Below are 12054 nucleotides of genomic sequence, written 5' to 3' on the forward strand. Positions count from 1 at the left end.
CACAATTCAGAACTGCAGACAGTTCTTCTTTTACCACTAAAGATGAAAAAAAGTGTAAATTGGTATTACTAATGCTACATGACTTTTATTTGGAAGATATATATTGTTGAACTGGGAAGAAGAGGGGCTCTTCATAGTGATGTTGGCAACGGCACGTCTTTCCTCCTATAAAAATAGCTTGTTCTAAATCCTATCTCTTTGAAGGTATTGAGTGCTGGTTTATTTATGCTTCTATACACGAAGTACCATCCTAAGGAAAAGTCTTCCGAGTTTTACTTTGTCCTTGTTCCCACAATTAAGATATCTGGGTAGTAAAACAAACTACCTAAAGGTCTTTAAATAAGCCCATCTTAATTCAGAGTTAAACTGGTTGCTGTTTGATATGATCATCATCCAGAACTGGATTAGAATCTTCTTTTGCAGCAGTGATTTTGGGAAAAAAAATCCATCCATCCTACAGCAGAATTTCACAGGCTAAATTTTTCTCCTAAGAATAAAGATTTTATAGCATCAGTGCCAATATAAAATGCACAAATGCAGGTTATGGCATATGCCTGGGATCTCAAAATTGCTGTAGTAAAGAAAAAGCTTGCAGCATCATCACATGCATTCATTCATTTTTGCTAGCTACGTTTTGCTACCAGAGAATGCTGTGTCTAACTCCTTGTAAATGTAGTAATCAGGCATTCATTCATGTTGGCTGAAGTAGCTAACGGTTCCCTTTTTTGGCAGAAATAGCTGAAATATATTGTGTGTGAACATAAACAAAAGTGTTTGATTACTATTTGCATATTTTATACATTCTTTTAACAGATGTGAAGGCAAAGTTTACTTGTACATTGCTGTTAAGTATTTGCGATCCATTCATGAATATTGTCTTCTCATGGCTGCATGTTTATTTAGGGGAATGTTGGACCTCTCTGGAGGGGGATGAGACATTAGGAGTTTTGGGAGTATATTACTCTTTTTCCTGCATACAGAAAGAAAAAGTGAACAGAGCCAGAATGCTGTAAATTTTTTTAGGTTTCGCTTGTGTGTATCTTGCATTTTTCCAGTGTTTAAGTGATACTTTTTTTTCCTCTGAAATGCTGTATTTAGGCAGGAGACTGCTAGGCTTTGTTCTAGGTAATATAGTTCATGGGAAGCAGTGTTTGTTGTTTCACACCCTTCATTATATTTTTTTCAATTGTTGAATTCTTGTGACTGGTAGTTTTACATATTGCTGTGGTCTTTAAACAGATTTAATAAAAGTAATTTCAATTTTATACATTCATGGTACTTTAGCTATGTCCTTACCATGATGAATGAACTCATATGTTATGCATTTATCATAAGTTTAAGAGAGAAAATGAAGAGATTTCTGATAAATTTGTATTTATTTACTTCGTATATACAAATAAAACCTTATCTACTTTTTACAAGAGCATGTAGTGATAGGGCAAGGGGTAATGGCTTTAAACTGAAAGAGAGTAGATTGACATTAGATATTAGGAAGAAATTCTTCACCATGAGGGTGGTGAGACCGTGGTCCAGGTTGGCCAGAGAGGTGGTGGATGCCCCATCCCTGGAGACATCCCAGGCCAGGCTGGATGGGGCTCTGAGCAACCTGATCTGGGTGAAGATGTCCCTGCTCATGGCAGGGGTGGCACTGGATGAGTTTGGAAGGTCCCTTCCAACCCAAACTATTCTATGACTCTATGACTGAAAATTTTCTGCGGTTCTTATGTAGGGGTTACATTATCAATTTCACTCTGCTTTAAATGTAATGATATATTACTGCATCTAGAAATGTTAGGTTTGTGAGAGATCAGCAGATCTGTTAGCACACTAGCAACCAGCAATGTTATTTAGATTGTTAAGATGTTCAGATGTTAGTGCAGTGCATCTGTACTTGCAGCCTTCTGCTTTGTCAAAATAGTTTTTAGTTTGGGATTCAAATCTTTTTCTATTTGCTAATTTTCTGTGTTGTTCATGTATCTGGAAGCAGAATAATACAGAGGAGTATCTCATGATTTAATTTCAAGCAGTTCTCTTAAATGACTAGAATAAAAAATGCTGCAGTTAGATTTTGTTATGTTTAAATACGTTACAAAGCATTAATGATGCTATTCTTAGATGGAGAATATGGCAGAAGTAAGCATATTGCTTGTAGTCAACTAACTTATATTATTTCACAGAAGATTATTTGGCAAATTGGATAGACCTCCAATGCTGATAACGTTTATACAGATGGGAAAGAATAGGCTAATATTGCATCTAAATAGAGAATGAAGTAGTAGCCAGTTTATAAAATGTGAGACAGCATAAGCTGTTGAGTTTCTTTGTATAACGCTAGATTCAAATTTTCTAGTGGTGAGATTTTTTTCCTGATCAGGCAGAGATTAGAAACCCCAAACTGTAAATATGCTCATTAACTCTGCAAAACAAATTTCTTTTGAGATGGTTTAACAACTGATCAGTATAATAAATGGGTCTTCAACAAAATGTTTATTAGTTTAAGTACAAATATTTAAAGTTTAAAATCATATTTCAAAATACACAATTGTCTGGTTTTATCGTATCTCTTCCCTGTCCTTTCTTCCTCATACATGTGGAGTTTTACCTAATTCTTCATTGTACTTTCTGACTGTACTTGCTGACTTTTGAAATAGGAATCTCGCTATGTTTTGTTTACAGGTAGAAAAATGGGTCGTTTGTTACTGAATGCTGTCTCCCTGACCCTTTCTTACTTGTAGGATTAAAGCAGAAAAACTGTATGGATGCTTAGTTTTAGATTACTGGAGCTACAGTGACAGCCATATGTGAAGATGATTAAAGTGCAGATTAAGCTTTGAAGGGAGGAGCTTTTTTAATATCTGCATCTATTTTATGTATTACTGTATTTTTTCAATTGGCCACAGAGATATAATCATGCTGTTTAAATTAAGTGACAGTGTTCTGGAAGAGAATTCTGCTGCTTACATGTTCTTTTTGTTATAAAAATACAGATTCTTTTTTTCTTCAGGGTACACATGTTTTTAATTTAACAGTTCAGTATTCCTTCACACACAGGAGTGTTCCAGGGTCTCAAGTACAGCAAATTTTAATAATTCTGCATGACAATGTGTTTGTGGCTGATGACACTGACCTTTCAAAATTTCAGTGTGACTATTTGCTAGCTTCAAAGCTGCATACTCAGGGTTTTTTATTACTTTGTCACTGATAATAACACTTCTCAATATCCTCTCCATTATCCAGCTGTAGTTCAGAGCGCCTCACTGATGTATAAAGCTTAAACCTCTGCTGTCTTGAATACACTGTGTGGATGCCAACAGCTTGTTCTTTGGTTATTTGGTTGCGTAACTTTTAGTAACCCTGCCAGTGTACACCAGATACGTGATGGTGGCTCTTAAGGATTGGATTTAAAGCTTGGGTGCATTCTGTGCTGGAAGCAGCCTCCATAGGCCTGAGCCGTTGCACTGATGGCAGCTGCTGTCTGCTGCTGTTGCTTGCAGGTGGCCTGGCTGCCCAAAGGAACGTGAGAAATGTTTAATATTGTGCATTTGGCATTGCTGGAAGAGTGGAATGATGGTGAGGAAGAAGGTATTCTTGTGAGCTGCAACAGGGCTGCTAAGCAGAACCTATGAAGTCTGACATTTCTGTTTTCCTCAGAGCTGGGAAAAGCAGTCTTTTAGGATAGTGGAGTGGAATATTTAGGTTGCTGTGGCGTGATGGGAGAGCCTGCTGTCCCATTCAGAGGTAACTGAGTGAGTTCCCAAGGTGCCAGGGGTCAAGAAGGCAGCAGTGAGTCTGTCCCCAGTTCGTATGGTGGCTGTAGAGGAGTTCACCTACCTGCATCCAGGTAGATGGTGGCACGTGGGGCACTGCAAATCCTGGTGCTGTACAGCAAGGATGCTCTGAGGATGAATCTGTGTCATTTGTGACAGATGAGGGGCTGGTTTTACTGGTTTAGTATAAAGCAGTATGTCACTGAAAAAATCCTGGCACTTAAATGTTGTTAGATTTATGTGTATGCGAGTGCACATCCAGTCATTATGTTCTCCCTTCCACATGCAGTGTAATAAAATTTCAAGGACTCTTAGATTTAGCTATCTTCAGGGCCAAAGGCCTGTGACTGCCAGTGTGTTGTAATGTCTGCAACCTATGGAACTACCTAATTTCATTGATTTCCTCATGGACAGCATTTGTTGGCAGCTACAGTGGCAAATAGCACAGCAATTCTTCGATAAAAGCCCTGGGCAAGGCAGGCGTTCTTTCCCAAAATCTTCTCTTTTGATTGCAACCTTGCTTTTCATCCCTGTGTGCTGGCAGAGCCGTAAGCATCTTGCTGGTCTGTGAGAACAGAGGCTGTATTTGCCTTGCACACACTTGGCCAGTATGCACAGTGTCAGTATCAAAAGACTGGTTTCTTCGTAACTTGCAAGGATGGATGGACACGCACCCAGCCGTGTGGGGATTTCTGAACTCCTGGTATCAGGAGGAGAATGTTGTGAAAAGGCTTAGTTGTCATTCTGGGAGAAAACGCAAGGATTTTAAAATAAGCACTGGAATGTCTTGAGGATTTTTAAATTTTCTTGGAATGTTATGTTTCAGATTCAGCCTTACTTGCTGGAAACTTTCCAAATGCTGGATAAAACTTTCCAACGCGCTGGTACCCTCGCAGTATGCCCGGCGGCATGTCGGTGGGGGACTCTGGGGAAACACATGATCCGGAGCAGATGTTTTTGTTGTGAAACCTCAGCAAATCTTAGCACAGCTTTCACCTAGTTGACTCTGTTTTGTAGTGCATATAGTTACCTCAGAGATAAAGCCTGAACATAAAAAAGCTACATTCAGAGGAACTGTGCTATTCGGCTTTGACACATCTCTTTCACTGCTGTCTTAGAGCAAATCCTCTGCCTTTCAGTCTGTTTCCCTTGGGCTGCATGCACGGGCAGTGATAGCTCCTGAAGATGAACTCCTAACCTGCGTGTTTTTTGATGCACCCATATACCTCTAATCTCAGTCTTTTCCTAGAAAGCAGCACTGGGGCAATTTGGTTGCACAAAAAGCAGAGTTTACCTCAGCTCCGCAATCTACAGTCAGTTCATGGATATATTGGAAGTTGTAGCTGTTCCATTAGCAGTAGTGTAAATGAAGGTAAACCTTGACAGTAGGTTGGCTATTTTAAAGCTCTTTTCTGACAGTGGCTGTAAGAATATCATTGCAGGGAAGGTGCAAATAACTACAGAATTGTTTCTTCACATAAAAAAATGCTCCCTCATTGATTGGCGTCAGTCCTGAAATGTGGAGATTAATGTTACGTGTTTTGAAAAAAAAAAAAAGCCAAAACCCAACATGGTTGTGATTCATTTAATTACCAATCGTTGGTCTGGATCAAAAGTAGAGGAGTGAAATGGTAACCAATATTTATACCCTGTTGGAATAAAGTATGCTACATAGAGTTCAAATATAAACTCCTCCTACCCTCCAGGTACAAGCCTGCAAATTTAGAGTTGGATATTCAGTGTTGCTCTTGTTATGTACCAGTAGAAGAACATGTAGACATGGGCACTGAAGTGTATACTTGGCAGTTTCAAGCATAGAGACGGAATAATGAGCTTATATTCAGGATCTCACTTGCATCCTGAATGAAAGCATGATATTCTCTGCATTTCTTAATTGTTCTACTTATGGCCTTGGTCAAAGTTTAAAAAACAAACCAAAACAAAACAGAAGCACAAGCTTTATTATTGATCTTCTGATTATTCTTTTACAGTGAAATAAATACCCGGCTTGATGCTGTGTCTGAAATTCTGCTGTCAGAATCCAGTGTCTTTGATCGTATTCGAAACCTTCTTTGTAAGCTGCCAGATATAGAGAGAGGCCTCTGCAGTGTTTTTCACAAAAAGGTATAGCCATAATTACCCTAATTTATTATTTTCTAAATGGCGTCATTCTGTCTTAATGTACTTCTATAGCTTTTGCATATTTGTTTAAAAATATGTTTGTCTTAGCAAGATTGAGTCTCACATAATAAAGGGTTGCAGCTTTATAAAAGAAGTTTTTGCCCTATAGTACAATCTTATTTGTTATCAGTGATATGATGATAAAAGAAACGTCTGAGTAGAGTTCTAGAATACATATACTGTATTGCTAATGCTGACAGAAGAAACATCTACAGTACTCATTCAGTGGCTGGATTCTGTGAGAAGGGAGGGTGCGATAGGTCCTTGTGCCATAAATTATTTCCCTTTAAAACAATGTATTGCATTCTGTATGCTTATATAAAATCACACTTGCAAGTGAAACCACTTAGCTGTAGTTAGCTGTTTTCAAATTAATGTTAATTTGTTTATAAATTCTGTAATTTGGATCTCACTTGCACATTTTAATAAGAATTACTTGTAATGAGACACTGACAATTCTAAGTCGAAGCAGATTAATGTACTAATAGCACCTATACAGTACCTCATGTTCTTCTATTTCACTGTTATATTTCAAGGTTTTGACAGTTTGTTTTAGATAAAGGAATAGGTGGGTAGGAGAGCAAAATTGTAATTTCTTTGGATGGTACATCACAAAGGTTTCCTCTCTCTGAAAATCTGAAACTCAATTCTTGTATAATTTTTAAAGCCATAACGTGTTGCAGCGTCAGGCACATGGAAGGACTTGCATATTTCCATGAACAGATACAGAGGTCCAGCCATAATGAAGTTTATGAAAAGAGGGAGTGTGCAGCAACTTCTCCATCCTCTAAAATGTACGGAATCCACATGATAAAATTGTTCTTTTAAAAAACTCTCTGGAATTAGATAATTCACTTTTTAATGGTTTGACTCATTTCAAACTGAATGACATGTAATAAGGTTTGTAGGTATACATCTGTATTTCACAACATCGTGGCAATTCTTCACTGCTATCCTGTGCTTTTTTTTTTCTCTTTTTTTTTGTACTAGCCTGTATCTCTTTCTTTGGGTTTTCCTTCCTGTTATAGGGCTGCTTACCCTTTTCAGCATTTAAAGCCAATGTTTATGTGGAACCTTTCAGAGGCCCTGGATTTTCATGTCATTTTTGGAATGAGGTGACAATGTATTTTGTCTTAACAATAACAGCTACTGTAGTGTGTAGATATGTGTTTAGTGGATCAGATGTTGGAAAGAAGTTGCCAGAGAGGAGAAATGCTCCAGCAGAATCCTTACGAAGGGTAAATGGGAGGGGAAAGCTCCAAGCACACACTTTGATGAATTTCCCTTGGTAAAAATCTAGTTTGTCATCCACGGCAGAAGACTGTGGAGAGTGCCCAAAGCACTGAAGGTCTTTGGGGCTTTGCGGAGATGACAGTGTCCCTAAAAGACAGAGCCTGTTTTGAATAAAGAATCAAAAGCAGACTCTAGGAAACAGATCCTGCAGTCTAGACAGGTGGTGAGTGTTGAGCCTGAAGAAAGGTCCCTGCAAAGCAGCTACATTTTCAAGAACATCGTGTAACTGGTTTTCTTGATTTTTTTTTTTTTTTTTTTTTTTCCTCCGCCTCCCACCCCCCAGCCAGAATATCCAGTAAGTGCTGTAATTTCAGTTCCCACTAGGAGCCTTTCCAGTTCTGTTAATTCCAGATATCCAGCTCCCACATGCTCAAAATTAGGTTCCCTGCAATTTCATTCCAGCTAAGGGTTCCAAAATGCTGAGTGGAGCACACTGGTGGCCTAGCTAAAGGAATATGCTGCAATGCAGGCTTGTTAATTCAGTGTCAACTGCAGGAAAAATAGGTGAATGTGACAAGTATTTCATGTTTCACAAAGGGAGGTTCCTGAAGTGTACAGAGGTGGCTGGATTGTCTCAGTCATTCCAAACGCCTTTCATTCAGATCAGCCATTGAAGAACTTTCATTTTTATTACTTTGCACCACTAACCTCTAGAGGACACGGACAAAAAACCTGAGGCAAAACAATGCTTTGATTTGGAACTGAATTGCAAGGGAAAGCATCCTTATGGGAGCTCCTTTGGTAAATAACATCATTATATCTTTTCCTGGTTTGTTTGTTTGTGGTTTTGTTTGTTTGTTTTGTTTTTTTTAATAAGTCTTCTAATGATGTAGCGTCATCTGACCCTCCACAAGTTCCCATTACCCCAAACCACCAAAAACCATTGCTGATCTACTCCCAGGTAAGAGCAATCTGGCATTAGAACAGCATTCTTGTAATGGGAATTGGGTATTACCTTGGATGTCAAGGTAATTTTATTATTAATTATTAAATATTACCATCTCCAAGTTTGTCCCAGCCTGGAAAAGGGCTATGGGAATGGTTAAGGGGACAAGAGCAATGGCACTGTTGCTATGGAGAGTTGAATTAACAGAAGGACTGGTTGTTCTTCTCAGTTCCTTCAGCTCGAGCACCTGAGATTTTGCCAGGCAGAAATGCGGTCAACAGCAGAATGGCCTCACCCTTCTCTATGGCAAGAGAAGGATGTCTGGAGATGAACTGTTTGAAGACTTCTTGGTAGCATTCATAAGTTGACTTCAAAAGGAAACTGAGAGACAGGGAATTGTCAAGAGATTTGTCTGAATAGTGCCTGGACCTGTTGCAGAACTAGATCTTTCTGGAAGACACATTGGTCAGTGTTTTCCATAACCAGTTTTGCCATGCCCTCTAGCCCCCAGAGGGAGCCACCAAAATTTAGGCCACATGCATTTCCTTTTGTAATCTGCATCTCAGGACAGGGGGAGGTAAGAATGGCAGGACCCTACATTTTTTGTCTCAGTTAAACTGGTGACTGCTTAGCCTTGTCTTGGAGTGCACAGAATGGCAAGGGAGCAGTCAGAGACCTATGGATGACTAGGTCTGAAAACCACTACAGAGTAAACATGCCATCAGTACTTTCAGAATGTGTCCTACTGGGCCATCCTGATGTTGCTTGCCAGTTTCATGCCTGGTTTCACACAGTGTATTTCAGAAGATAAATATTTATACAGGTCTGATCCATTAATGTTTATCTTATTTGTACCCTTTGCTCAGTAAACATTATTTTTTAACTAAAGCTTGTCACAGAAGTGGACAGTAGTCATCATAACAAATGGTCATTGAATTTACAGAGCACATTAAACTGAAGCTATTTCACTGAACTCCTACACAAGGAGTGAGGTCAATAATCAAACCTCACCAGGGCATGTAGTAAAATGTCATTTCAGTTTGTTCTGCTCCTAACTTCAGCCATACGCTCTTCCTCCTTTGGAGTTTCTCACCTGTTGCTGCAGTTGGCAAAACCTGTTCAGTTCTGAATCGGTCTCTAAAACTTTGCTTCCCACTCCCCAGGCTGCTCACCTGTGTGAAATAAAGCAGGCAGTTGCTACAAGGGAGGTACTTGCTGCCTGGCTGCCTACAGCCTCGTGGTGGGATTTGCCTTTCAGTTTTCCCGTGAATACTTCACTACTTCACTGGCACACTCAGACTCGTCAGAGGAGAAGGGTGCTGCTCAGCTCAGTGTTTAAAATCTTTCACATAAGCTTGTCCATCAGAATGATGCTGAAAATGTGCCCTTTCCTGGAAGGTATGTTTGATACTTCCTTGAAGATGGTGTGATCTTCAGAAGATTCAGAGAAAAATGTTGTATTTCTGATTTTTGTTCTCTTATGAAATCAATACCTGCTATAAATGCTCAAGAAATTAGTTAATGTTTGTATAGAATGTTTAAAATAAGTTCTACCATAGCATAATATCTTATTGACTTTATCTAAGACATATCTCCATTTTTTACATTTTTTCCTGTATGATAGCAGTATGCATATCTTACATATACTATACTTTTAATCTTTTAAACAATGCACATCACAGATTTTTTTAGAATTTAAATACTAAGTACCGATTTGAGCAAATTGTTTGCTGTTAAGCTGATTTATATAGTGTTGTAACAAGGGGACATAGTAACCTTTAAATGAAAATACCTCATTTTTCCTAAACCAAAAATAGTATGCTCACTATACTAAAACCAAGGTAGTTATTACAGTTTGAGAGGAGTGATAAATGTATGCTGCATTTCAACTCCCTTTTATTATTTGAAATGCTTTTAACTTGGAGCAGTCAATGGCTGTCAGCTGTGGGTCTCTGTGGCTCCCTTTTATATCTTTTGGAAACAATTTCACTAATGCAAACAAGGCTGAATTGCTTTCAGTGTTGTTGAAAGGGCGTTAGAGCTGGCATACTGCTATGCATCTTTCATGGATCCTTCTCAGTGGCAGCCATACCATTTTTAGTACAGTTTGATAAACTGCTGGTTGAAACTATTGTTTGTCATCACTGTCAACTCAGGTTATTTTTCTAGTGCCAGGGAAGCTTTAGCCATGATTGACAGCATTTCAAAATCAGACTTCAAAAATAGCATTGAACATGCTTGTGACAATCTTCTATGAATGCAATACTATTAATACTGCTTTATGTAAACCTTTTTTAATGTATTTTAAAAGCTTCTAATTTATAACAGTTACATATCTTTTGTAAGGTTACTTAGGATTTAAATGGAATCAGTCCTACTTTAATGGAGCCCAGCTTTTCGGAGTTATTTTTATGTATCTGTTCCAAGTTACCCGTTTGCTTAGTAAATAATTTCTGCAGTGGAGCTATTAAATTTTAGATGCAAAGTCCTGCAGCATTACTAAAACCAAGCCAGGGGAAACAGTAATACTCTGAATAAATACAAAAGGGTTATGTTCACCCTCTTTCTTGGGAATGTTGTGTTTACCAAAGTTGTTTGCAGTAAAGCGTGCTGTATTTCCCATTCCCCAAAGGCACTGTAGACTGTGAATCTATTTGATCACAGTAGAATCAAATAGATTTTAGCTCACTAGATTACTGTTATGGTGCATTGGCTATCAGACTTGCTCCAAGAAGCTTCAGCATGTTCATTAAGCATCCTTTGAGAAATCTCATTATAACCTTCAGGATTGTTTATGGTTTCTTTCGTACATGACCAAATTTTGGGGGTTTTTGGTGTTTTGTTTGTTTTGTTTGGTGTTTTGTTTTGGTGGGTTTTTTGGTTTGGTTTGGTTTTTAATCCTGCTGATTCTTTTCTAGGCGACACTGCCTTGAAATCTACCTTCCTCCCCTTATTGAAGCCTCACCTTCACCAGCCTCACGACCCTTAATGAAGAACACCTCAGATGGGTGTTCTTATATTTTCTTAAAATCTTTTCCTTCTGCCACCCTCATATAGATAGTGTTCTAATTAAGTCCCTATTTGATTTCTTTTTTTAAAGAACAGTTTAACCAAAACAACCCAAACAAACACCACCTGTTCAACTGATGTATTTCTTACTGTCCATATCTGCTCATTCTTCTTTTCTGGACGTTGTTTTCCTATGAATCACTTAATGCTGTCTGACAGGGACCTACTTTACAATTTCGCATGGCAGGGCTTCAGCCTGTGCCTCGTTGAGTACATTTTGTAGTCAACGGAAGTCTTGCAGAATTTTATCCTTTATCTGCATCAAGGTTGATGATGATGGTGCAGTCAATCATACTGTATTTTACTTTGACTTTGAGTCCAAGCCTGAATTCATTTGTTTAGTCTTTCAGACCTTTCTTTTGTGCTTTGACTTGAGATGCTATTGACAGATTTACTGCTTTATTATTTTGTTTTATTTTGTTGTCAGAGCTTTCACAAGATAGAAAAAAAAAGTTCCAGATTATCAGAAAGATGTTGATAAATTGCAGCAAGTGCAGGGGAGAACCAAAGTTTTTGTGAGGCTGAATAATAGATTGCTTAGGAAGAAAGACTAAAAGACTATAGTTCAGTTAAATTGATGATTAAAGGACAACAGAAGGTTTAGAGATTTTTGAAGGGTGTTAGCAAAGAGGGAGTTGAGTTAGTGTGATACAAAAGAGTAAAACTAGAGATATTTGGATTAATGGAAGGGCAATTTAGGCTATCAGATAAAACTTTTACATGATGATACTTACTGCTTTATGGATTAGTTTTTCAAGGGAAGTGGTAAGCACATAGTTTCTTGGAATATAAGGGCCCGAGAACAGGAAAAAAAAGAGAACTCATGCAGAAAAATTGAGCAGTTTCAGGGAAACCACC

The 12054-nt window shown here is 38.3% G+C and overlaps 1 protein-coding gene across 2 annotated transcripts in view; it reads left to right on the forward strand.

Annotated features, from left to right (window-relative positions):
* MSH3 (mutS homolog 3) overlaps positions 1-12054 on the forward strand; it is a 131574-nt gene that overhangs the window by 61664 nt on the left and 57856 nt on the right. For both annotated transcript variants that reach the window (XM_065655914.1, XM_065655915.1), the window contains exon 13: positions 5759-5891. In XM_065655914.1, the coding sequence (XP_065511986.1) occupies positions 5759-5891 (133 nt within the window). The remainder of the gene's footprint in view (positions 1-5758; positions 5892-12054) is intronic.

This window comes from Caloenas nicobarica, chromosome Z, assembly GCF_036013445.1.
Source record: "Caloenas nicobarica isolate bCalNic1 chromosome Z, bCalNic1.hap1, whole genome shotgun sequence".
In the NCBI taxonomy this organism is placed as follows: Eukaryota; Metazoa; Chordata; class Aves; order Columbiformes; family Columbidae; genus Caloenas; species Caloenas nicobarica.